General features: G+C 31.2%; 1 protein-coding gene across 1 annotated transcript; it reads right to left on the bottom strand.

The window, feature by feature from the left end:
* Positions 1-3,311: 3,311 nt before the first annotated feature.
* LOC111716335 (gamma-aminobutyric acid receptor subunit beta) lies at positions 3,312-26,623 on the bottom strand. Its single transcript, XM_023491775.1, has 19 exons — positions 26,583-26,623; positions 26,452-26,509; positions 26,044-26,098; positions 25,761-25,809; positions 25,104-25,163; positions 23,481-23,572; positions 23,084-23,126; positions 21,875-21,960; positions 21,632-21,735; positions 20,462-20,507; positions 18,368-18,443; positions 17,026-17,075; positions 16,416-16,483; positions 16,121-16,274; positions 14,737-14,787; positions 13,097-13,155; positions 8,719-8,773; positions 8,289-8,368; positions 3,312-4,017 (listed from the first exon to the last, which is right to left on the bottom strand). Exons 3-19 carry the CDS (start codon positions 26,059-26,061, stop codon positions 3,915-3,917), a joined length of 1,194 nt encoding a protein of 397 aa, XP_023347543.1. The 5' UTR covers positions 26,062-26,098; positions 26,452-26,509; positions 26,583-26,623; the 3' UTR covers positions 3,312-3,914.
* Positions 26,624-26,781: the final 158 nt, after the last annotated feature.

The following is a 26,781-nucleotide window of genomic DNA, read 5'->3' as shown; positions in this document are numbered from 1 at the left end:
GGGTACAACAGTGAACTGGGTGCAGTTGGAGGTACTATGGAGTAATAGAGGATATTAGGGGATACAGTGGAGTACTTTGGGCTACTGTGGGGTACTGTCGGGTATTGCTGGGTACTACTGGCGGTTGGGGGTACTAATGGGTAATGGGGGTACTAAGGGATAATGGTGTTCCTCTAGAGTACCGCAGTGTACTGGGATGTACCCTTCAGTTCATCCGCACCCTGAAGTACCCTTGTACCCTGCAGGGTCCCTATACCCTTCAGTACCGTGTAGCCATCTGTACTCTGTAGTATTCTTTACCTTGTAGTGCCCTGTGCCCTGAAGTACTATGTACCCTGCAGTACCCTGTACCAGTACCATGCAGGACCCTGTGCCCTGCAGTATCCTGTAACCTGCCGTCTGTCAATCCTTTTGTACCCTGCAGTATATTCAGTACTATTCTGCCCTGCAGGGCAATCTGGGGTACTGGTATAGATGGGCATACTGCCGGGTACCCAGCATTAACCCCCCAGTACCCCACAGTATCCCATATCCCCCTATACTACCCATAACCCACATATCCCTCAATACCCTAAGTACCCCCTAGTGCTTGGTAGTACCAAGTACATGTACCAACTCTCTAAGGAAGTAGCATTTAAGTAAATGTTTCTAGGTATAATATAGGTTTACTGTTCAATTTCTAAAGCCAGTTAATTTTTTGAAAATTCAGACTTCTAATTTTTTTAAACACAAATTTTACAAAAAATCAGTTTGATTTCTCTGTCTTAAAAGTAACAAAGGTTTGGTGGGTTAAACAAGGACTAAAGTATACACATTATTGTAGTGAATTTAATTCGTTTAATTCAAATGTTTTGAATTAAGATTATTTATATTCAACGAAAATTGTTTCTATCAAAATGTGTTGATATTAAAAGTGTTTACAAGAAAAACTTAATAAACTAGTACGTGCTTTTACTTGAACTAAATTCAAATGCAAATTTAAGTAAGAGCCTATGCTTTTAAAATTTCTCACGTCCAAAGCCTGCATTCAATGGAATATTCCTAGTCACGTTTATTAAAAGATAGATTGACCTTATTGCTTCAAATTTTTTATCATGGGATGACCGAGTTTGTTCATTACTACATTTAGGTGCTTTAACCTTTGGAAAAACAGGATTTTTATAAAAAAGGTTAATAATGTCTGTGGGAACACATGGATTTTATTAGTATTCATTTAAAGTAACCCCCCTCCTCACCTTGATGGATTTGGAAAATTTAAAAAAAACGTCGTTGAAACAAATCACACAGACGCACACATTTGCGAAATTAAAATATAATATACAAGTTGTCCCATGAAACATTTTGCAGATCAAAAATTTTGGCTTATAAAGAAACATCAGACCAACAGCAATTACTTAAATAAATAAATAAATGTACGTAAATTTGTCAATTTTAGGTTCTGTATGAACAAATGAAAATAATATGTAAAAAAATCTAAATTTGAAAAATACGGGAAGTCGATTTTTCGGCTCATCTACTTCATACTTAAAGAAGTAATTATAATATAAACAGAATGCCTTAAAATATCTGAAATATAGAGCTTTCTAATGTTACCATGGTTGGGAAAATTTAAATAAAATTGTTGCCTCAGTACCCAATACTACTGCAAATTTTTGTTTGGACACCTGTATATAATATATATCTACATAAATTTTCCATTAATTTCATAATTTAAGAACTTCTTAAAATTTATATATTTCTTATGTGTTCCCAAAAATTGTAAAATACGACATTGAATATCCTAAGAAGACGACATTATTTAGAAAATCACCTTTTCTTGTTGCCTGTATTTTCCCCATATCTGGGGGTTAATCCTCAATCTAGAGCACTACCCCGAATATATTATTAAACATTTCTGAAATATGTTTTAACGTTATACTTTCCAATTACAATGTTAAAGGGCCATGGACAAAATCAGTTTCAACCCTGTTATTTAGTCAATAGAACGTTAAATGATAAAGTGTAAAAACAGAAAAAAAGAATATATAAAATTGCACTGATTTCACCAAAAGATTGGCACTTCAGTCTTACATTATCACTTTTATTAATAGTTTTTTCAGACACAGAATTTGAGTTGACACTTATGACGTGTGATTATGTGATTATGTGAGATGAGATCTGAAAGAAGCCCCATCTTGGGCAACCCAGACCGCCTACAGGATTATCCGACCCCTACCGGTAAGAAAAATACAGCTGTACTGAAAGTGTACGCATTCTGTGTTGCCATCTATTGTACTTGACAACCTATTTGGGTTTAACCCATCAACAGAATCTCTTTTTTACACAAATGAAAATAATGCAAAACTAGAGTAAAGTGCAACCCAGAAAAGCTTCTATATAAGTTCTAAATATTTTTGTTCAAAATAAAAATTCTGTTTGGTTTGGCAACTTTTGCAGAATCTTTCCTACTTTCTGAAAGGTTTTACATCGGTATGTTTAAGGATATCTACTCGATATAAAGCAATATTTATCAATACTTATTTTGACTCAAACTCTTAACTAAATGAATATAGAAAAAATATGCCGGTTTAAGAAAGTTTTAGATAGATATTTGCAATCATCCAGACCAAAAAGTTTTATAAAAAATTAAAATTTATAAGTTTCATAGGAGTTTTTAGAAATATGCAAAAAAAATAATTCTGACACCCTTAGGCTTAGTACGCCAATATAATTCACCAAAACCATACTACAGTCCTTCAAGTATCATACAGGGAAATTTTTGTCTTTCTAAACATCCCAGGGAAAGATTTTACAGGTTCTTTTTTAGGATTCATTTGAGACAAATGAAACATTTCCACGATTATTACTGAGTTTGAGTGCAAAGACGACGATCAAAATCATGAATTTTGGTGGGTACGTTTTCAGATTCGTTTTTAAATTATTAAATATTAAGTACCCCAACAGCAGGGATAGGGTTAAAGAAAATCAGCTGGATTTTAAGTACCCCAACAGCAGGGATAGGGTTAAAGAAAATCAGCTGGATTTCAAGTACCCTAACGGAAGGGATAGGGTTAAAGAAATTCAGCTGGATTTCAAGTACCCCAACAGCAGGGATAGGGTTAACTAATTTAAATAATAATTCGAATCTTGTGAAGGAACGCCCAGAATTTGCTTAAGCCTCGTAATCTTTGAAGAGCTTGTTTTCGCCCTAATGTATAGCAATGATTGTATGTATAATATTCGTCTTAAAGCTGTATTAAATAAGTCCTCATCTGCACTCTCATTCAACTTCCATACCTAGCCAGTAATCCCCTTAACAGGGAAACAAGAAAAAAGCCAAAATTAAAATTTATTTTATCAATGTTCAGCAAGTTAAACAAGAATGTTTTTATAAATGTACTCAGGCGAAGGTTGCTGTTAATCCAGCATTCTCTTTTTTATTGTATTTGTGGAAGGTGACTAGAAATAACGTGAACATACCCTTTAAGTTTTTTTACATATTAGGACGTAATTAAAAGATGTTCAATCCAAATACGATAAAATTTTGAATTAGATACATATTCCTTATACAAAATAAATATTTAGTAAAATAGGAGGTTTTTAATCTTTTAAAATGAAGGGAGGAGGTCTGCGTACACAACAAATATACTGTACATGATCACAAACAGACGGAGTTAAGTGTAAGCCATTGTAGTTGATGAAGGGAGGAGGTCTGCGTACACAACAAATATACTGTACATGATCACAAACAGACGGAGTTAAGTGTAAGCCATAGTAGTTGATGAAGGGAGGAGGTCTGCGTACACAACAAATAAACTGTACATGATCACAAACAGAAGGAGTTAAGTGTGAGCCATTGTAGTTGATGAAGGGAGGAGGTCTGCACTTTGCGTACACAACAAATATACTGTACACTACATGATCACAAACAGGAGTTAAGTGTGAGCCATAGTAGTTGATGAAGGGAGGAGGTCTGCGTACACAACAAATATACTGTACATGATCACAAACAGAAGGAACATCAGAGGGAACACAATCCTGAAAGTTTTGCATTTATATAAATGTTTTAAATATTGTGTTTAATCAAGAATGCGAATTATATTGTTATTTCTTTAATTATTGGAGGATTTCCCTAATTAACAACTTGTTGGAACAGTTGATAGCGTTTAATTGATAAAAAATGTGTAAAAAACACCGGCTTCCACTGGCAATTGATTAGAACCAAATCATGGTACCCCATCAAATAAGTCCAAGAGCAAGGCCAGCTAAGGCGGCCCTGTACAAATTGTTGAATAGATACTTAAACTAAGAAACTTGCCAAAAAAATTATTTTGACCATTACTTTTGAAACCGCAAGAAAACCGCTTTTTTGGCAATCCTCAGATTTTAATTTTAAATGATGTTTTTTTTATCATTTTGGAATTCGCAAATACAGTTTTAAAAGACTAAATTTAAAGAAATTACATTGTTTGAAAATTCGTCAATCTATCAGCAAATTTAGCTGCAAAATCGTCAATTTTTCTTCAACGCACGTACACCTTAAGACCAACACCTTGGCAATTAAAAAAAATTATTTTTATTTTTCTGTTTGGTGTCATATTTTTAAAATGTGCTTATTTGTTCATATATATTAAGAAATGGCCGACCTAAAAGCATTTCAAAAAAACTTGCTAGCTTGGCTCTTGCACTTGTAGGACGGGGTACCATGATTTGGTTCTAATCAATTGCCGGTGGAAGACTGAGTTTGTACGCAGCAGATTTTTGTATAATAAAACTTTATTTTTCCAACAAGGTATTAATTAGAGAAATTCTCCAATAATTAAAGAAATTACAATATTTAATTCGTATTTTTGATCAAAAACACCTCGTACTTACTCATCGTAGCGCCTGTCAGATGAGAGTGTATGGATTCTCACCATGCAGTGCTATGCAGACTACAGAGTATGCTCTTGACTTTATCAATTTGAACTTAAGAGGGTTTGTCTGTCTGTGCTATTGCTTACATACAGAGAACACTCTGCTAAACCCTACTATTTCTTCGGTTAGTGTACTGCAGACATAGATTAATAACAATATAGATAGAACACTAGATGTCGTCTTTTCAAGATTTAAAGGTTTTTCCGTTCACAATTATCCTGTGGCAGAAGCTCAAAGGAGTTCCCCGCAGGCAGCATTGAATTACAAGACAGAGAGAGAGCATGTGCATAATTCCTTTGGGCCTCTGCCTCAAGGGTATTGTGAACGAAAAACTCCTAAATCTTAAAAAGACTACATCTGGTGTTCTATCTGTATTGTTATTAATCTATGACTGCAGATAACTGCAGAACGCATCAAAAACTAAGTTGAGGGTGATAGCATCCCATTTCAAATGTGATTATCTCCTAGCTTAAACTCCAAAATATACACATAATACTCCAAAAACCTGGTATTTTCTGCTATCAACATTTTAAACTAGCATCATACATTTTTTAAAAATGACTCATGTTTTTAAATTTTCTGATTAGTCCCTTAAATCTCATTTTAGAGCTTTAAACGATTTAATAGCTTGTGGGACACCCTGTAGCACTGCACTGGGAAGAATTCATACACTCTCAAATGATACCGGTACTATACTACTATGTAAAACAGTGTCCTGTATATGGTCCTTTCTTTGAAAAATACCCACAATGTCCCCAAAATTTTAAATTAAGCTAATCGAATCTTACCACTCATATTTTCTAAAAAATGGGTAATATGTATTATCAAACAGGGGAACAACGCTGAAAACTCCATTCAAAGTAACGTACAAATATATTTACAGACTATATACTATATAGACAGCAAAATTGGGACAAAAGTAAGCATATCCCTCTAGTGAGATTTTTTACTGTTGTGTCCGTCCATATATCATTATATTGCACTGTGAGCGTAAACTAATTTAACTGTTCTGAATATTCCTGTCCCAGAAATCTTTTAATTTGACAAATTAAACATAAATTTTTATGTAAAGTTTCTCACTTTAACTTTTTTGTTGATGGATGCGTTTTAAATAAAAAAGTCTTTCACGAAAACTCTGACAGGTTAATTGATTGTTGAATTTTAGACCAAAACTGGATTGTATTCAATAAAATTGAATGAAAACGAAAAATGCTAAATCTTGATGTTTGTTAAAGCAAATAAAAAATGTCAATAAAGAGACACGAAATTGTGGAATTGGAAGACGACCTTAAAGCAATTATTAATTGTTTTGATGGTTGATAAATAAACTTTTTACAAAACGTATTAAGTGAAATGGGTCAAAATTTTTGGGCCTTATGTTTCTTGGAATATTTAAGGTCATTGGTTTGAAAAGTCGTCTTGATATTCCAGAGGTTTCTGGTTCACATTGTACTTTAAATAGAAATAATATTTGTCTTAAAGATTTTTAAATTTCCGAAAAAGTACTTCTTGAAATAAATATTGAATAAAGGATTAAGTTATAATCTACAATTTGAAAAATTTAAATCTCAAAATTTATTTTCATTTAGAAACCAGAACAAAATGTTAACCAAAAATAACCAACAGAACCAGAAATAACCGGAAAAAACCAAAAAAAAAACACAGAAATTACCGGAAATAACCAAAAAGAACCAAAAAGAACCAAAAAAAACAAAAAGAACGAAAAATAACGCGGATATTTTCTTAAATTTAAACAAAGGTTTAATGCCGGGAGTATTTGCGAAAAATGAAAGGGGGTATAGGCTTACGGCAAAAAAAGCGCTTTTGATCGCTACTAATCTTACTTTTATCTGTTGTGTTTATAAGGAGAAAATTGTTAAAAACGACTCATACTAAAGATTGTAGCGTCCATACAAATTTAGAAAGAATTGCTACATTCAACTCGGATCTCAAAATAATCAATTTAATTCCAAACAAATCTTTCAGATATTACAATAGTCATTGATTATTTTTCGACGCATTTGTTTAAAGTTAATATTTCATAATATTTTTGATTTTATGTTTTTAAGATAATATTTACTAGCGCTGAATTTATTAACATTCATGGAAAATATGAAAATGTCGTCTTTATTATCACAAATCCTCGAACCAGGAATAAATGATTTCAAAAGAAACTCTGAGATCATAAAAAAATATCATGAAATATCAACTATATACAATTGCATCGAAAAATTATCGATGATCATCAGTTGTAATATCTGAATGATTTGTTTGGAATTAAATTGATTTTTTACGATCTGAATTGAATGTTGCAACTTTCTGAATGTGGATGGACTCTATACGTTCTTTGGTATGGGTAGTTTTTTACAATTTCCTCCTGATAGACGCAAGCGCAACAGATAGAAGTAAAATTAGTAGCGATTAAAAGCGATTATTTTTCGCCGTAGGCCTATAACCCCTTTCATTTTTCGCGAACACTCCCTTTAAAGATTACCGTTGTGAATCGGACATGCCCCTCTTTGAGTGGAGAGCCACTTAAAATTAGGTCAATAGTCCCTTTAATTTTAAGTAGAGGCTATTTCAGATTTGTTATCATTCTCTTTAAGCATAAACATAACTTGACATTAAAGCAGTTGGTGCTTATTTGTTGTTTTACGGTTCGTGGCGATTCATTGATTTTGTTACATCATTGGGGCTGGGCGTCGTTCCTGAGAAACGATCGTTCTTTCACGGGAAAGAACGGAACAGAACGGAACGGAACACATGATACATGATTACATTACATTGCATGAAAGCAAAGCACAAAATTTCCAACTGCGTAAGTTAAAACTTTTATATTATGAATCTTGGAAGCAGGCATTGATCTTCAACTTCAGTAAAACTATGGATTAATGTATTCCTCTTCTATATCCCGACGTGGTTATACCCTGCACCGGGATTACTTTAATTCAAGGATTAAGTATTTACCCTTCAATTTTGAAATGCCCACAATTGTAGATTATTTTCAACTATGGGTTTAATGGACTAACCAGGATGAGATGCGTTCGGTTTCTTTTTTTCAATTCAATCAAGTTTTAATTTATAATTTATTAATCTTAAACTTACGGAGTTGTTTTGTTCTACTCTTTTATTGGTTCATAGACTACGTCTATTATCCCTTTAAAGGAATTGTAAGCGTAATGTCAATCGACACCCCATACAAAGATGGCATTGCCCGATTTACAATGGTACCCTTGAAACCTAAATCTGATCAAAAATGTGGAAGATTGATTCTTTTAAGCAAGAAAAGGATATACCATTGTAAATCGGCAATTGTCATCTTAACATTGTCACTTGAAATCAAGCTCACAAATATTGTCTCTTGAAATATAAAAATGACTAATTATTCTAACCTTGCTTTTGTATCAATCCAGATAGCGATTTCTTCGTAACTCATGGACTGAAACTGCTCCATGATATTTACTGGTTCATCCTTAATTTATCTACAGTGAGAACCAGAATATAGTAGAATAAGAAGACGACATTAAAGTAAAACGCAAGTGCAATTGATGTTGTTACAAAGCAAATATTTTAGCTATTAAAGGCACTGTAAAGGAAAAATGAGAAGGGGGTATAGGATGAAACCTGAGAATCTCATCAGGCGTTAAACGATATATATAAGACATTATTCGATAATTCTGTTTTTTTTTGACAAAATAGCAAACAAACATACAAAATATCGAGCTTAAATGTGTGCTTAATACAAGACTACATTTATAGTTTTTTTTTATTACAATAAATCAGAGAAGTTAAATTTTTTTAAAAACTTTTATTGATTATTACCTTCTCTTTTCCATCCTCCTCATCCTTCACTGTAGTTCGGTTGTTCTTTCTTTTCCTGGGCAAAAAGTAGAATGCACAAAACAATTTCGGAATTCAACCAAAACAAGAAACATGACAGACACTGTCGTCATTATTATACCAAGTTATCCCTTATTTTAAAAGTGACATGCCCCATTTACAAATGGTACAAATGGTTAAAAATACATGGTTGATTCACAACGATACCCTTTAAACCTGATCATGCAATGAATGAGATATATCCAAGTTTTTCTAATAAAAATTTATGTTTTCAATTGTGGGTTCTGCACACAACGGTACTATAAGTGGCTTTCGGATTTATGAATCAGAGGCAATAAAGGAAACTGTTAATCATACAGGGTGTCCCACGAAACATGACATTTAATAAATAGCTATTTTAGTTAAACAAATCTTTTGCTTAATTATATTTTACTTTGAAATCAATTTTGATATAATATGACTCCCATATAATATTTTTATTGATCTTTGGTATCACACAACTTAACTTACTATGGAAAAAGACATTCTAAACTATTCACCAACTGTCATGTTTCGTGGGACACCCTGTACATGCTGCTCTGCTAATGTAGAATTACTTAAAATTCCGTCTTCAACCCTCTAAGAGTCAACATTATTAAAGGTAGGGACTTACTGGCCATGGTACAGTGAAACCCTTAATAACGAATACATAGAAAGAATTCATCAAATGTTGTATTCTTCACTTTCTGATAATGGAATATTGCAGATATTTAGTTTTTTAATTAAATGATTATATGGACCTCTTTAAAACTGTTTCCGCATATTCATGGCTATTTATTTATTTTCGCAAATAATGAAATTGACGTAATATAGTATAAAACTCATTGAAAAATTGTCAAGACGACATTTGATAAATTCTTCCGATTAAGGGTTTCACTGTAGCTGAAAGTGCAGTATTGTACGTAGAGAAAGACTTTAGGATTCATTTGATACCAATGAGACATTATTACGGTGTACAATTTTTAAATAAAAGCGTAAAGTTGTAATTGCAATAATTCACCATTTGTTTCAGTCAGAAGAAGAATTATTTTTTACAACTATATAATAATCCGGACAAAACACGTGAAAAAGAATATTTTATGGATTAATTTGATGTTTAGGAAATTTATTTCTTAAAAGAAACTATCGATAAAAGCCATATTAGAACCGTAGAATTTATTTTTTCATTTTATTATTACCTTAACTGCATCTATAGTATTATTCGCAGATTTTTTCAAAGTGTTGTCTTCACATTAAAAATAAAGAAAACCTTAGCTGAAATAATTTTCAATAGCCTGCAAGATTTTAAAGGAATTTAAAACTTATTTTTAATGATATAAGTTAATATTTCTAAAACTAAATAACGAAAAGTTTTGACTTAAATTTTAAGTTCATGGTTAAATGCCACTTCTGACTTAATTTAAACCTGAACTTTAACCGTGAGGTTAAATATTTAACCCTGTGGTTAAATATTTAACTCGCCGAAATCGACGAGTTAAAATTTAAACACAGGTTTAAAATCTTGAAATCCTGCATTTTCCCTATTTTGTCCATTATTCAATCATCATTCAGCTGCAGCTGAGAAAGCGGCATTCAACTTTACGATATATTTAAAAGTGAAAACCTTGTTAAAGAAATTTCATGTTTTAGATAAATTAATTTTTGGAAATTTGGATGTAAACCCAAAAAACGGTTGTATGTTTTGTTTTCGGTTACGTAAGAACAGCTGATTAGCGATGGTTATGTAATATTCTCCGTAAATTCTTTTCTCTGATTGGTTCAGATTTTCCCGGGAAATTCAAATTCATTATTCATTATTTCACAGAACTTTTAACCTCGAGCTTAAAATTCGCGCATTCTTTAGTTTTAGACTCTGTTTAGTTCAGTTCAGTTTGCATACATGCAATTAGTTTAAAGAATGGTATTAATTACATGTTTTGTCCATGTTATTACAGAATTGTAAAAAACGTTTATTCTGCTGACTGAAACAGCTGGTGAAATATTACAAAGAACAATACGCTCTTATTTAGAAATTGTACACCGTAAAATGTCTCATTGGTATTATATGAATTCTAAAGTTGTTTGCAGTCTGCACTTCAGCCTAACTACCATGTCTAGTGAGTCGCGATGAAAAAGCTGCAATTCTTTTTATAACACAAATTTAGGCCATGAATTACCCCCCCCCCCCCCACACGAAATGTTGGTTTATTTTCATATCCCTTTTCTACGTACTGCAACTAATAATAATGATCAGTGTAGTTGACTAAGCAAAATACACTCGTCAGAATCAAGCGTACATTTTCCTCCAAATGTCCTGACGGGAGGTGAGGGGCTTTTGGGGTCCTACCTCTTCAGCAATCTCAATTACCTTGACATTTCTTTTAAAAAAAGTTAACAACCTCTACTTTTTTACTCTACAGAGGTTTGGTCCATTACCATCACCGAATTTTAAATAAATAAAAATCTTTTGATTAAAAGGAAGAATTTAAATTTTTAAAAAGCTCTTGAAAAACGGATATGTGTCACATCGTTTCATTTTTCCATTTTTTTAAAACCTCCCTAACCATTAAAGAATACATATTAAAGGAATGTTAATGATATTTTTTAATGCATTTAAGGAATGTAATCTAAACTATAATCAATATTTCAAAAAAGTATAACCATTTTTAAAATTAATGATTTGATAAATACAAATTTGACCAAATTTTGAGGAAACCCGTTATTTGGGTTCCTTCATAAAATTTTTCTAAATCCTTATTTTATAATGACAATATTTATTAACTTGTTATTTAAATCATTTACGGTTTTTCCAAATTACTTTTAGTATAAACTAAATTAGTGTAAGAGCTTTCATTACTAATCTTTGAATTTGAATGAAGAAAGAATAATCTTAAAATAATTCCAAAAATTGACTTCTACATTTTTTACTTTTAATTTTGTATTATCATTGATCACCATAGTTTCAGTAGAAGTAAATATTTCCATTTACTGCAGATAACGCCGATTGAAGGATTCATAACTCTAATTGGATAATAAGATAGATAGAAAGATAGATGTCACCGCCATACTATTTCTATTGGTCCAGAATAGACACCAAACACATGACTGATTGGATCAGTAGTGTGATCGTAAAGTCACAGCGGAACTAGCTTTGTCTTATCAAGTATGAATTAGATAATTAATGTTTGTAATTTAGATTTTTTTAAATTTTGGTTTCGCTACAAAAGTGAATTGTGCTTTTCTACTGCAGGACAAATTAAAGGAGTTTTCAGATTTAAGGTTTTTTATGCCCTGGGTGGCCTCTTTATAATCTATGGTTAACATATCCTGAAACCCATATATTCCCAGATGAGCTGGGGTAAAATTTTCACTTCTTTCTTATGGGTTTAAACGTATAATATCACCCCAGCTGAGTACACCTTTTAATATTTGCGAATTTTTTGCTATGAAGTTCCCGCATTCTTTTGAATAGTCATCTTCCAGCATTAATATTTGGGATTTTCTTTAATATGTACTTTTTAAAAGTTTAAACTTTATATTTCTTAATATTTTCCAGGGCATAAATTATCTAAAACCCTACTGTTTGAAGGGGGCTTGTAAAGTATTTTCGCCAAAAACTTTATACAGGGTGTCCCAAAAAACATGGGAATTCAGTGACGAATTCGATATCGTCTTTTTAACTAATTCTTTGATTTAGTTTAGTGATACCTACTGAGAAAGCTGTAATCTGTTAGACTTTCGTCTGCTATGTTCACATTTTGTTTGTTTATGTTTTGACTGCATACGGTTGTACTTAGTAAAACAAGAAAATTGCAGTATACAAACAGAGTAAACTTGTCCGTCCTCACTGTTCATCTTGCGGAGACATTATAGACGCATCTTTACAGTCTTTTACTCTTTTCATAAAATAAACTCTAGCAGACATAACAATATTATGGCTCTTGAAATAGGTATTACTATGCTAATTCATAACAAAGACGATATCGAATTCGTCACTGAATTCCCATGTTTTTTGGGACACCCTGTACCTCGCCTTCCTTCAACCAGAAGGGCTATAAATAGTTATAACGTGATTGGTCAAAATATAAATTAGCTAAAATTTACGTGTTATACATATTCCAAAAGTAAAATTAGAAATTTTAAATTGTAGATTAAGATTAAATGTATAAATAGCTGATCACCAATGATTTCTTTATCGCCTTTTAGTTTGACCAACAGAGGGAAGACGTTGGGTTACTGAAAGTCCCCTGGGAAAATTAAGTAAGATAACCCCCGCACAAGGCACTTTTAAGACAAAATTAAGAAAAATTTTAAAAACATTTATATTTTGAATTATAATTACCTAATAAGTGCATTGGCAGCATTTCCCCAGAGTACTTTCCCTGTTCTTTTTTCTCCCTCCTTAAATATTTTTGATTAGTTATTTTGCCTGCAGCTAGACTGCAGGGTGAGTCAAAAAAAGTGTCTGGTGCCATGCAAAATTGTGCAACTCTCCTGTATTTTGTTTTTTCAATATTTTTTGAAAATTTGTAATTTTATTTGGTACTTCTATGGCCCAAAAAAAAATTCGCGAACCTTTTTTCTCTCAAAATCAAAAGTTCAGAAAAACAAACATGTTTAAATAAACTATTTCTATCGAAATCTAAAATTTTAAAAAGATTAAATCAAAGAATCTCAGAAAATTTCTAAAATTGTAATTAGAAAATTTGCAATTTTCAGTTCTGGTATAATTTTTACGGAAAAATTGTTTTTTAATGGTTCTTAAGGTTTCAAATGAACAGCGTATATTTAATACTTCAGAATATACTAAGAAGAAAGGAACTAAAGAATTCAAATAATTTTTCCTTAAAAATTAACCCAGACTGTAGCTATAGACTTTTTAAATATATATATTTATATAAACATAGGCTGAACTATACTGTAGCTATAGACTTTTTAAATATATATATTTATATAAACATAGGCTGAACTAGACTGTAGCTATAGACTGTTTAAATATATATATTAATATTTATATAAACATAGGCTGAACTAGACTGTAGCTATAGACTCTTTAAATAACATATATTTATATAAACATAGGTTGAACTAGACTGTAGTTATAGACCATTTAAATATATATATTTATGTAAACATAAGCTGAACTAGACTGTAGCTATAGACTGTTTAAATATATATATTTATGTAAACATAGGCTGAACTAGACTGTAGTTATAGACCATTTAAATATAAATATTTATGTAAACATAAGCTGAACTAGACTGTAGTTATATACCATTTAAATATATATATTTATATAAACATAGGCTGAACTAGACTGTAGTTATAGACTCTTTAAATATATATATTTATATAAACATAGACTGAACTAGACTGTAGCTATAGACTGTTTAAATATATATATTTATATATACATAGGCTGAACTAGACTGCACCTAGACTGTTTAAATAACATATATTTATATAAACATAGGCTGAACTAGACTGCACCTAGACTGTTTAGATATAAATATTTATATAAACATAGGCTGAACTAGACTGTAGCTATAGACTCTTTAAATATATATATTTATATAAACATAGGCTGAACTAGACTGTAGCTATACTCTTTAAATATATATATTTATATATACATAGGCTGAACTAGACTGCACCTAGACTGTTTAAATAACATATATTTATATAAACATAGGCTGAACTAGACTGCAGCTATAGACCGTTTAAATATATATATTTATATAAACATAGGCTGAATTAGAATGCAGCTATAGACCGTTTAAATATATATATTTATGTAAACATAAGCTGAACTAGACTGTAGCTATAGACTGTTTAAATATATATATTTATATAAACATAGGCTGAACTAGACTGCACCTAGACTGTTTAAATATATATTTAAATATATAGATACGGATTAGCGCATTTTTGAAGGGATTAAATATTTAAAAGTTCCAAGTTCTCTAAAATCAAAATGTTTACCTGATGAAAGGATGGTACCGGGAGAATAACCTCCTGCATGTCTGGGTCAGGCTTAAACAATTTATAATATTTAAGGACTGAAAAAGTATTTAATTTGATATTAACATTTAACAAGATTGAAATGTCTGATTTATAAATTTATCTAATCAAGCTTTATCTACTCAATTATATATTATATAAATCTACTTGTTTAAAATTTATTATTTAAACAACTAATTGTAGATTATTATTCAAGATCTGGTATAAGTTTCTATAGGATACCGTTGTGAATCGGACATATTCATCTTTCCCCTTAAAATCTGATTCAAATTGTATCTATTAAATCATAGTCATGAATCATGATTAAAGGTATTGCCTTCATCTTAATTAAGGCCCCAAAAAAAGTGTCAACTCAACTATTTTATCAAACATATTAAAATCTAGAATTTGAAAGAAAAAAATCGTTTCTTTTTCTATAAACAACAAGCATTGAACTGGCATATAACTATTAAGAGTAAAAATTAAAAAGTTAATAAAATAATAAGAAGAAATTGCATGAAATCTCTGAAGAAACGTAGAACTGAAATGGTTTGAATTCTGATGGCTTTATAGCTCACATATATGCAAGTTAGAAATTTTGGCTCAAGTATTGAGCTCCATTTATAACTCTATGAATTAATAATCAATTCCTCTTCGATATCCCGTAATGGTTATACCCTGCAGGGACAACTTTAATTTAGAAATCAAGCAATGATCCTCAAAAATAGAGCTTCCCAGTTCCCACATTGGATATCAAGATATAGTGTAATGATGGTACAATATATGTTGATCTTTTAGCGATCATCGGCTCAAGGGGTTTTAGGATCGTTGTGATCGTTTTTACAACGATCCTCTGCTGATGGAAATATAAACCTAGAGTGTATATATCAATGACAGTTGAAATAATGCTAAGTTTGCAGTTATTTTTAGACCAAGCGAAGCCGAGTTATAAATAGACCAAGCGATGCCATCCCTTATCTCAGGGTAGCGTAGTGCAAGGGGTATTGATCCGCCGAGCCAGGGAGCTAGGGATGGAACCCTAGCGGGGGATGGCGGGTCAAACAAATGCTTACAGATGAGGCAGTTCGTTGTGAACCCTTTCGATGAGCGGAGGCAAATTGGTTCTATAGTTTCTCAACCGTATTCTACCTCATTTTCGCTACTCGATCGTATAGTATATTTTGATTTTGTTGTATAAAGTAATAATAAATTGTAAATCATCTCTCGGAAAAGTATTAGTGATGAGAAGTTGATTTACGTAAAATTTGGCATATTTAACAATAACGTTCAAGATTAACAATATCCACACAATAGTTCCGATCTATAAATAATTAGGTAAATAGATAAAATAAAATAAATATGAGACCTCTGAAACGTAGAACTGGAAAGGTTCAGAGTGTGGAGATGAAGATGTGCTTAAGCTTCTATTCTTGTTGTTCATGCTGTTGTTGCTGAAGCTGTTATTGTTGTTGATGTTGTAGTTGCTGAAGCTGTTGTTGTTGTTACTTATGTTGTTTGCGCTGTAAACACGTAAACTATGTTTGTTTCGGAAATATCTGACGTAAACTTCATTACTTCGATTATTTTTGATATTTTGTTTTACAATATAAAACTATTCTTTCACATTTTAAATCATCAATATGAAGATAAAAAAGATCTACCTTTGAAAATTGAAAGATGGAAAACTGACCGCTAACTCGTTCAAGGATAATGTTGATACTTTCCTGGACTGAAATATGTATCAAGTTTAGGAAAATATTTAATTAAATATTTAAACAAACATAAACTAAACTGATAAGGAACCGAGTTCTTGCAACAAACTCTGATCCTCTAATCCTTTTATCTGGTAAAACCTTGGATTTCAAACTATTAATTCTTTTAGATCAAAAAATTTATATAAAATATATCCCGGTTTACAAATTTAGGTTGCAAAGATATTGGGATTAGAACATTTGAGTTTGCGGCCAAAAATCAGTATCAAAGTACATCAAAGTATTTCCATTGATATAAAAACAACAGCTAGAACAACAAAAATCTAAAGTTATAAAATACAGGGATATGGAAAATTTGAATTTGTGACAAAAACTCAATTCTTTTCCAAATAAACGACGACATCTCTCATTATTACTAAAGAAAGGTTTAAGGCACCATTGTGAATCATACATGACACTCTTTTAAAAAAGGGCCACTCTATCCATTTACAGTCTCTGTAAGGCATGATATCGATACAATGGAATTTAATTTAGTTAGAATTATCAGTTTACTTTAGACCTGAGCAGATGGAGCTGAGTTCCTTCTATTTTCAGAACCTAATCTTTTCTCTGAAATTAGTAATTATATATTAATAATAATAAAGACAGAACAGAACGCTTGATACAGGGTGTCCCACGAAACATAACAGTTGGTAAATAATTTGGAATGTCTTCTTCTCTACACTGCAGTAAAACATATTAAAGACTTTTTGTATTTTTTTTAAATTATTCACCAAATGTTTCGTGGGACACCCTGTTACTCCTTTGGGCTTCTGCCTTAGAGTTATTGTGAACGAAAATCTCCTAAATCTTGAAAAAACGACATCTAGTGTTCTTTCTGTATTTTTATTAATTTCTATCTTAGTAATAGTTGAGAATATTCAGATTCCTAAGGGTTTAAAGGACTGATTCATCTTGGATAATGTAAACAACAATAATGGGATTAAAGTAAACAAATAAACCTTGTTCTGCTTAGGAGTTTCTCTTGGTTAATTTAAACAACATTAGTGGGATTAAAGTAAACAAATAAACCTTGTTCAGCTTGGGAATTCCTCGATTGTTAAATGTAAACAACATTATTGGGATTAAAGTAAACAAATAAACCTTGTTCTACTTAGGAGTTTCTCTTGGATAATTTAAACAACATTAGTGGGATTAAAGTAAACAAATAAACCTTGTTAAGCTTAGGATTTTCTCTTGGATAATTTAAACAACATTATTGGGATTAAAATAAACAAATACACCTTTTTCAGCTTGGGAATTTCTTGATTATTGAATGTAAACAACATTATTGGGATTAAAATAAACAAATAAACCTTGTTAAGCTTGGGAATTCCTTGATTGTTAAATGTAAAAAACATTATTGGGATTAAAATACACGAATAAACCTTGTTCAGCTTGGGAATTTCTTATAAACCTTGTTCAGCTTGGGAATTCCTCGATTGTTACAAATAAACCTTGTTAAGCTTGGGAATTCCTTGATTGTTAAATGTAAAAAACATTATTGGGATTAAAATACACGAATAAACCTTGTTCAGCTTGGGAATTTCTTATAAACCTTGTTCAGCTTGGGAATTCCTCGATTGTTAAATGTAAACAACATTATTGGGATTAAAATACACGAATAAGCCTTGTCCAGCTTGGGAATTCCTTATAAACCTTGTTCAGCTTGGGAATTCCTTATAAACCTTGTTCAGGTTGGGAATTCCTGGATTGTTAAATGTAAACAACATTATTGGGATTAAAATACACGAATAAACCTTGTTTAGCTTGGGAATTCCTTGATTGTTAAATGTAAACAACATTATTGTCAGCTTGGGAATTCCTCCTGGTAAAAATAAAGACAAGTATAAATATAAAACCTTGCTCAGCCTGGGAGTTTCTTCTGGTATACGAAGGTGTTGTCAGAGCGCTTCTGCCAAGCTCCTTAAATCCTTCCTAAAAATGGAAAAGATATTTATTTTTAGGATAAATGCTATTTTTGAATCAATGACTCCGTTCTTTTTTTATCTAAAAATAAACAAAATTTATTCATTATCTGAGAGAAGATCTTGTTTTTACGTAATTTAAAAATATTTTCTATAAATTTGAAATTTATATTTCTTCAAGTTTAAGGATTACAGTTAGTGATGTAGTAGTCTTACATGCAGTGCTGTGTTCGGCGTTTATCTCGATACAAAGAAGACGACTTTTATAATTATGTTTTGATCGTTAGCAAGCTTCTTTTCAAATTTCAAGTTTACAAGTAAACAAAGAAAAGGTGTTAATTGAAATATTTCCATGCTGTTTAAAAGCTTCGTAAAAATCATAATTGAAATCGAAAGTCGTCTTCATTGTATTGAAATAAACGATAACTAAAGTATAATTCTTTATGATATAATTTGTTGATTATTACTTAAGAAAAGAAAATGATGGATTCGATTAAAATAAAAGTTTAAAAATACAAATAAAAGTCTTTTTCTGATTTAAGAAACAATATTTAATCCAAATAGGTTGTCAATTGTACAATAGATGGCAACACAGAATGCGTACACTTTCAGTACAACTGTTTAAACGTCATAAGTGTCAACTCAAATTTTCTGTCTGACAAAACTATAAATAAAAGTGATATTTTTAGACTAAAATGCTTATCTTTTAGTGAAATTAGTGCAATTTTATATGTTCTTTATTTCTGTTTTTACACTTTTTCATTTAACGTTCTATAGACTAAATAACAGGGTTGAAACTGATTTTGTACATAACCCTTTAACATTGTAATTCGAAAGTATAACATTAAAACATATTTCAGAAATGTTTAATGATATCTTTGGAGAAGTGCTCTGGAAAGGTCTAACCGAGGATAAACCCCCAGATCCAGGGGAAATACAGGCAAAAAGAAACGGTAATTTTCTATTGAAATGTCGTCTTCTAAGGATATTTGAATTTTTTTCTTAAATGTCGTATTTCACTATTTTTGGGAACATGTAAGAAAATATATAAAAATTTTTAAAATCGCTTTATTTATGAAATTATTGGAAAGTCTATGTAGATATTATAAACAGGGTGTCCCAAACAAAAATTTAGAGTAGGGGTATTGGGTACTGCAGAGGCAACAATTTTTATTAAATGTTCACAATCATGTTAACAGTAGAAATCTTGATATTTCAGTTATTTCCAGGCATTCTTTTTATGTTACAATCACTTCTTTAATTATGGAGCATGAGCCGAAAAATCGATTTCCCAGATTTTTCAAATTTTGATTTTTTACATATATTCATTTTTTCATAAATAACCAAAAAATTCACAAATTTAGACAATTTTGCTTTTATTTAACAAAATTGAAATCTGAACCAAACTCTTTATATCTCCAGTAATATTGAAAGCACAATAACGCAGACCACTTTTTGGAAATGCCAGGGCTAGGAGAATTATGTGATAGTTGTTTCAAGAATCATACATGTTAAAGTAGATAGAAGGCTAAATGTCACAAATAAATTCAAATACCAAAGACGACTTTCAAGTCGTCTTGCTATTGTCATGTTTTGTGGGACACCCTGTATAAACGTAGATAGCTTATGCACGCAAAATCACCAAGAATACTTCTAGAGGTCAAAGTGTACTTCAATGATAAGCGGGGTGGTTTGGTGTTTTAATGGATTTCATAATAGAGTGTAAAATAACTCCGGGAATGGAACTATTTGAACAACAATATTTCACTGAGCAATATATCATATTGACGAGAACTGAAGAAGGACATGAGACAGACTAAACTAACTTAAATTTATCTCTACAGAACTCATGTACACCACAAGTACTCAATGACATAGAACAGCCAATGTTCACAACCAACCTAGTTAATCTATATAATAGGAATATCTTTAAAACATCTCTGTACATTTATATCTTTCAAGATGAAAAATGTCGTCTTCTGCGCAATCTATCTTTATCTATGAATCTAACCTACAGTTTACACTTACCAGTAAAATTTCCTTTCCTGTGATTCTTGACATAGTTACATGTTCCCTAAATAGAATAATTCAAAATTTTGCATAATATTCTACGAAAAAGAGATAGAATATATTTTGGCTCTTTGGATGAAATGTGGGAACATTTGGCATTTTTTGATAACAAAGTTAAGATCCTTTAAGCACAAAAAGTTAAACAAAATGGAGATTTTTTCATAAAATAAATTTAATTCAGCTTAAACGGTTCTGCTTTATAAGATTAAGTGCACAGTGCACACAATATTTATTTTTTCAAATTATATTGAAATAAGTATAAAAAACAGTCTTAAAAAAATTGATTACAAAAAATTATGGACAAAAAAACTAACTTTTAAATGGAAATTTGTCATAGTACCAAAAAACTAGATCTTTGCCTTAAATCAAACAGTTCTCCTTGTAATGATAAACTAATTCAATTTTTGATTTTTGAAGATTTCTTTTCTGATGATATGTCCAGCAGATTTTTATGCTTTTTCTTGTTAAATTCTCAATTATTGTTGGCAAAAGCAAACTTAAACGCTATCATTTAAACTTAAACGATATAATTTAAATTTAAATGCTATCATTTAAACTTAAATGCTATCATTTAAACTTAAACGTTACCATTCAAACTTAAACGCTATCATTTAAACTTAAACGCTATTATTTAAACTTACTTTTTTCACTAAGATATGTTAACTAGAGCAACCTCCAGAAGTTAGGCCAAAGTAAACCTTACTACCTTCGACAATATTAACTAGCGTAAACTCCAGTAATGAGGCAAAGATAATTACTTCCTTCGCCAAATTATGTTAACTAGAGCAAACTCCAGAAGTGAGGCAAAGATAATGCTTACTTCCTTCGCCTAATAATGTTCACTAAAGCAAACTCCAGAAGTGAGGCTAAGATACAACTTACTTCCTGCGCCAAATAATGTTAACTAGAGCAAACTCCAGAAGTGAGGCAAAAATAATGCCTACTTTCTTCGCCGAATAATGTTCACTAGAGCAAACTCCAGAAGTGAGGCTAAGATAAAACTTACTTCCTTTGCCAAATAATGTTAACTAGAGCAAAGTCCGGTAATGAGGCAAAGATAATTACTTCCTTCGACAAAATTATGTTAACTAGAGTAAACTCCAGAAGTGAGGCAAATACAATACTTACTTCCTTCGCCAAATTATGTTAACAAGAGCAAACTCCAGAAGTGAGGCAAAGATAAAGACAGTGCATGAGAGAAACCAGATATCAAGAAACTTGATGTAAGAAACCTAAATGGAAAAATGTGTTATCTATTATTAAAAATAAAAATAATGGTTAACATGGATAGGCCTATCAGAAACAATAATGGCATTATTTGTTTAGTGAATAAAACGAATGCCTAAAATAGTTCTGAGCCATAGTACTTACCCTCGGCAATTGATCGCTCCCTGTCGTCTTCGTCATCGTGATAAAAGAAAGCCATGTGGCAGTCCCAAGCGTTACTCTTCCAGGAACTGTACACAGTCAATAAACTGCTCATTGTTCAATTAAGTAATGGCGTCTTACGTGAAACTTTTTGAAATGCTGGGTTATCATTTGATTATTTATCTTGACACATAAGCTATAATGAACTTGTCGATCCAATTTTTAAGCAGATATAGTTCTATTTGTAAGAGCTTTGAATTGTAAGAGCGCGGTCAGTTATCTGAAGGGTTTCCATTTGCAAAATTGCGCATAACTTGATATGTTGATGATTAACTTATCCGAACAAGTTCAAAGTGTATCTTGTCATATGCCACAACAAAAAATTGTATTGCAGTAGGACAACAAATTACTTTTCTGTGATTTGGTTGTAATAGATATGAGAAGAATAATACAAATTTAGTGCACTATTCTGCAAAAGCTTACCGCGTGTATAGTATCTAGTTTTGCATTTTATCAACGGCTATTCTTTTTTAAATTCATGTACAGTGAAATCCTTAACAGCGAATACATCGAAAGAATTCATCAAATGTCGAATTCTTCACTTTCTGATAATGGAATGTTGCAGATATTTAGTTTTTAATTAAATGATTATATGGAACTCTTTAAAACTGTTTCCGCATATTCATGGCTATTTATTTATTTTCGCAAATACTGAAATATACGTAATATGGTATAAAACTCATTGAAAAATTGTCAAGACGACATTTGATAAATTCTTCCGATGTATTCGTTATTAAAGGTTTCACTGTATAATTTTTTTTTATTATTTAAATCAATTTTCAACCAAAGGAATTGAGTCTTTGCTATACAAACTCTGATTTTCAAATCCCAATATCTTTGTGACCCAATGTCGTATATCTATATTTCAAACTATGATTGAATTCTCAAAGATAAAATTATCAAAGTTTGAAATACCAAAGGCTTACCCCATTATTTTGCAAATTTATAGAGATTAGAAGATTTAAGTTTGTGGCAAAAACTCAATTCCTTTGGCCAAACTTTCCAAAAATAGAATAAAGCGGTTTTACGCATGGAACCCCTAGTCAGCTGTTTATTTCAAATGGAATCACTTGAATGCTGAAGAGCAAATGCTGTAATTCAATAACTATCTGTTTTGAGCTGACTATACCATGTAAAAAAAAAACTTCAAACCTGCATTCGGGTCTAACCAGAAAGAAATCCAGGATAAAGTTACCTAGTAAAAATATAAGTTAATATCATGCAGTTGAAAGAAAATACATGTTTAGAAGTACAACTTATATTTTCAAGTTTGACGATATTTTGGGCTTGCGACGTTCACACTTATTTAACTATCTCAATTTCATTAACGGCGTTTACAGAAGATATTTTAGAAATCATTGACGGTGCAAACCTTTAATGATTTTGTAATGATTATTTCATGTAAAAATAGCTTGACAAATTTAGTGAGAATATTCAAAAACATCTAAATACATGAAATTGTATTGCTATTATTTTGCTGTTTAGCAAATATTTCAAAAATCAGTCATGAAAAAAAGACAAAAAGAAAAAAATTGATAAAATATTTTACCAGTAGTGCAGAGGGTACATAGTAGTCAATAATATAGTGTCCAATCTGACGGGTTAAATGGAACTCTATCTCAAGTGCAGAGTAGTTTCCACCTCAATTAATTTAAATAGTAATTAAAGGGCCGGTGGCCGAATTTAAAGAATTTGAGCGGCGGTTTAAATTTAAGCCGCGGTTTAAATATGGTTGGTTCCACTTAAAATTGTATCAAATGTTTCAAAATTTAAGCCGGCGCTGAATTTAAACCGGGGTTTGGCGGATTTAAACCGCGGCTCAAATTCTTTAAATTCCATCTCGGGTGTTAAAAAAACCCAAACACTTCACTTTTTTCCTCTGACAGGCTCAATCATTATCAAATCATAATGAAATTGATATGACAGTGTCTCTTAGATGTTAGGACTCCAAGGTTTAAAAAGTATCGGATTGGGTCAACCCTGCTCACAATAAATGCTCTTTATCTCTTAATGATTTAACTAATCTGCCTACCCAGTTGGGATTGTCCATTCTCACCACACTGCTTCAGTTTACATTCAGTTAATATTTCTTCCTTGGCAACCTTCTTTTTTACCATGGCCGACATATTCAATAATAGGCCGGACATTTTAAAACTTCATGGACATTGCCAGATGTAAACTGAACTTTGATTGAATCTATTGCTGACAGTATAAATGTTGGTTGCGGTAGCAAGCTGAGCCATCGTGGACCCGGTGTGAGTTGATTTACACAAGTGAAAGCTTTAGGATAGTAAAGTACATTCCTTCTTGCAATAAAATATGGTTCCATCAGCTTATATTAATGGTCCCCGGCAGTGTTTATCTCTGTTGAAGAAAAAGGGAAAGAAACTGCAGCTCTGCATTAGGCCAGGGTGTAAATATGGTGGGTTACAGTATACTCCAAATTGGTGTTAGGTCATATCATCTCCACCCTGAACTTGTATCTTTGTAACTAACGGGCTTTTTAGAATTTAAGGCTTATAATTAATACATTTAGATAGATTTTTGTCTATTTTAAGCAAGTTCTGGTCTTCTGGACCTCCTTCAGCATTGGTAATGTTTTTTTTTGTATGGTACGCTGATCAGTTTCATCCCCCAAGAGATAAAGAGCATTTATTCAGTGCAGAGTTGACAAAATCCAATGAATTTCTAATCATGTACTCCTGAGATACTAAAAGACATTATGACATTGATTTCATTATGATCGGGTAATAATTAAGCCTGTGAGAGAAAAAGTATGAAATGTTTGGTTATTTTTTTAACACCCTTTAGCTACACTCATGTTAGAAAAAAGCATAATTTTTGTTTTTGAAAATATTTTAAAATCAATGAAATTTTTCGTTGTTTACAAAAATTAAAGAACACTGAATGAACAAATTTTATCGTTCAGTGAATAAAAAAGGATATTTTTTCAAAACAAACTGAAAAAAAGCAAATTATTTAGAACTGTTAATGATTCTGCGCATGTTATTAAACGATCGAAGAAAAAACAAATCACTATACGATCAAATTGGAAAAAGCCAAAAGCGCACATCTAGACACCCTTCTAATATGCCTTCAGAGACAATTAGAAAAAAAAAACAGTTTAGATATGATTTTTAAAAACTATAATTTAAAATTATGGCAAGATTACTTGGTTTTCGTCCTTGCAGTTGATGATGTGTTTTCCGTATAATTTTTCTCCCTTCATTATCTGAAGAAAAAGGAAAAATTGTCAAAAAATTTCAACATTTTTTTTAAATCTTGTTTTTCAAAATAAATATGGTCTGAATATTTAGCTCCAAAATACGTATGGTCTGAATATTTAGCTCCAAAATAGGTATGGTCTGAATATTTAGCTCAAATATTTAGCTCCAAAATAGGTATGGTCTGAATATTTAATATTTAGCTCGAAGATATGTATGGTCTGAATATTAAGCTCCAAAATATGTATGGTCTGAATATTTTGCTCCAAAATATGCATGGTCTGAATATTTAGCTCAAAATAGGTATGGTCTGAATATTTAGCCCCAAAATATGCATGGTCTGAATATTTAGCTCCAAAATATGTATGGTCTGAATATTTGGCTCCAAAATATGCATGGTCTGAATATTTAGCTCCAAAATAGGTATGGTCTGAATATTTAACCCCAAAATAGGTATGGTCTGAATATTTAGCTCCAAGATATACATGGTCTGAATATTTAGCCCCAAAATATGTATGGTCTGAATATTTAGCCCCAAAATATATTTGGTCTGAATATTTAGCTCCAAAATAGGTATGTGTGAATATTAAGCTCCAAAATTTTACCTAGCATTTCCAGTCGGGGAGTAATGCCTTGCTCAATGTAAACACTAACCTTAAAATTACCTTTTTTTTAATTGACAAATATACTGGTTTGCCTGTTTGTTGGTTTCCTTTCTTGGGTTGTTTTTATATAATGAACCTCAAAACGGATGAACTCATTTGGGTCAAAATTTTTGTGGAAACTCACAACCAAATGAAAACAGATGCAATTATTGGCAAAACGTTATAAAAAAAATAGAAAATATCCCAAAGGCTTATATGTAATCTTAATTTAAAATGTGTTTACCGTTTCTTTTGTATTCATAGCACTGATATAGTATTCTGGTTGGGTAAAATTATTCCTAAACAAATTTTTAATATTAAGATTTTTCTTCTTTTATAGTTTACGATGTAAATTCTCATTTTTAATTAATGAACCTTTAGCCATCAGACTTTTTTAGATTTGTGACAACACAAACCGATGATTTTTCAAAAAACTTTATCATCTGTATTTGTAAGATTAGAATAAAAATCCCGAAAAATTCAAAATTTCTTTTAACTTTCTGTTTGTTTATTCAAATCTTATTTAGTTCCCTTGTCACAATAGATACTTATTTTTCTGTGTTTAAGAGCATTCTGAATCAATATTAAAAAAAAATCAAAAATTGATCGGAATTCGGAAATATTTCCAGTTTTCTTAACAAAATGTTATTACCTAGCAAGAGGAAAAACAGATTCCCATCTTAGAACAACCTCATTTATGGGATGAGTCCCTTTAAAAAAAAATTAAAATTAAAATTATTTATGTCTGAAAATGTTAAAGGTTTAAGAGATTTGAACACTTACAGCTTTCAAGGAGAATTGAACAGACTTGGGTGTCATGAGGGAATCTAAACATAAAAATAAATTTTTTTTATTCTCTTTTCAAAAAGTGATAATCAAGAAAATCTTTCTGAACGAATGTGTAAAGCGTCGTAGAAATATTGATTACTCGCCACCAACTTTCATTTTACTAATCCCATTTTTCAACAGGCCATAGTTTAAA

Source organism: Eurytemora carolleeae, unplaced genomic scaffold, assembly GCF_000591075.1.
Source record: "Eurytemora carolleeae unplaced genomic scaffold, Eaff_2.0 scaffold24, whole genome shotgun sequence".
Lineage (NCBI taxonomy): Eukaryota > Metazoa > Arthropoda > Copepoda > Calanoida > Temoridae > Eurytemora > Eurytemora carolleeae.
Note: the sequence above shows the minus strand (reverse complement) of the source record. Positions and strands in the feature narration are given on the sequence as shown.

Coding starts and splice junctions, on each gene's coding strand:
- LOC111716335 (XM_023491775.1), bottom strand. Junction 16,275..16,415: donor CCATCTTTCAATTTTCAAAG/GTAGATCTTTTT, acceptor ACGTGTTTACAG/CGCAAACAACATAAGTAACA. Junction 8,774..13,096: donor GCTGCCAATGCACTTATTAG/GTAATTATAATT, acceptor CTTTTTGCCCAG/GAAAAGAAAGAACAACCGAA.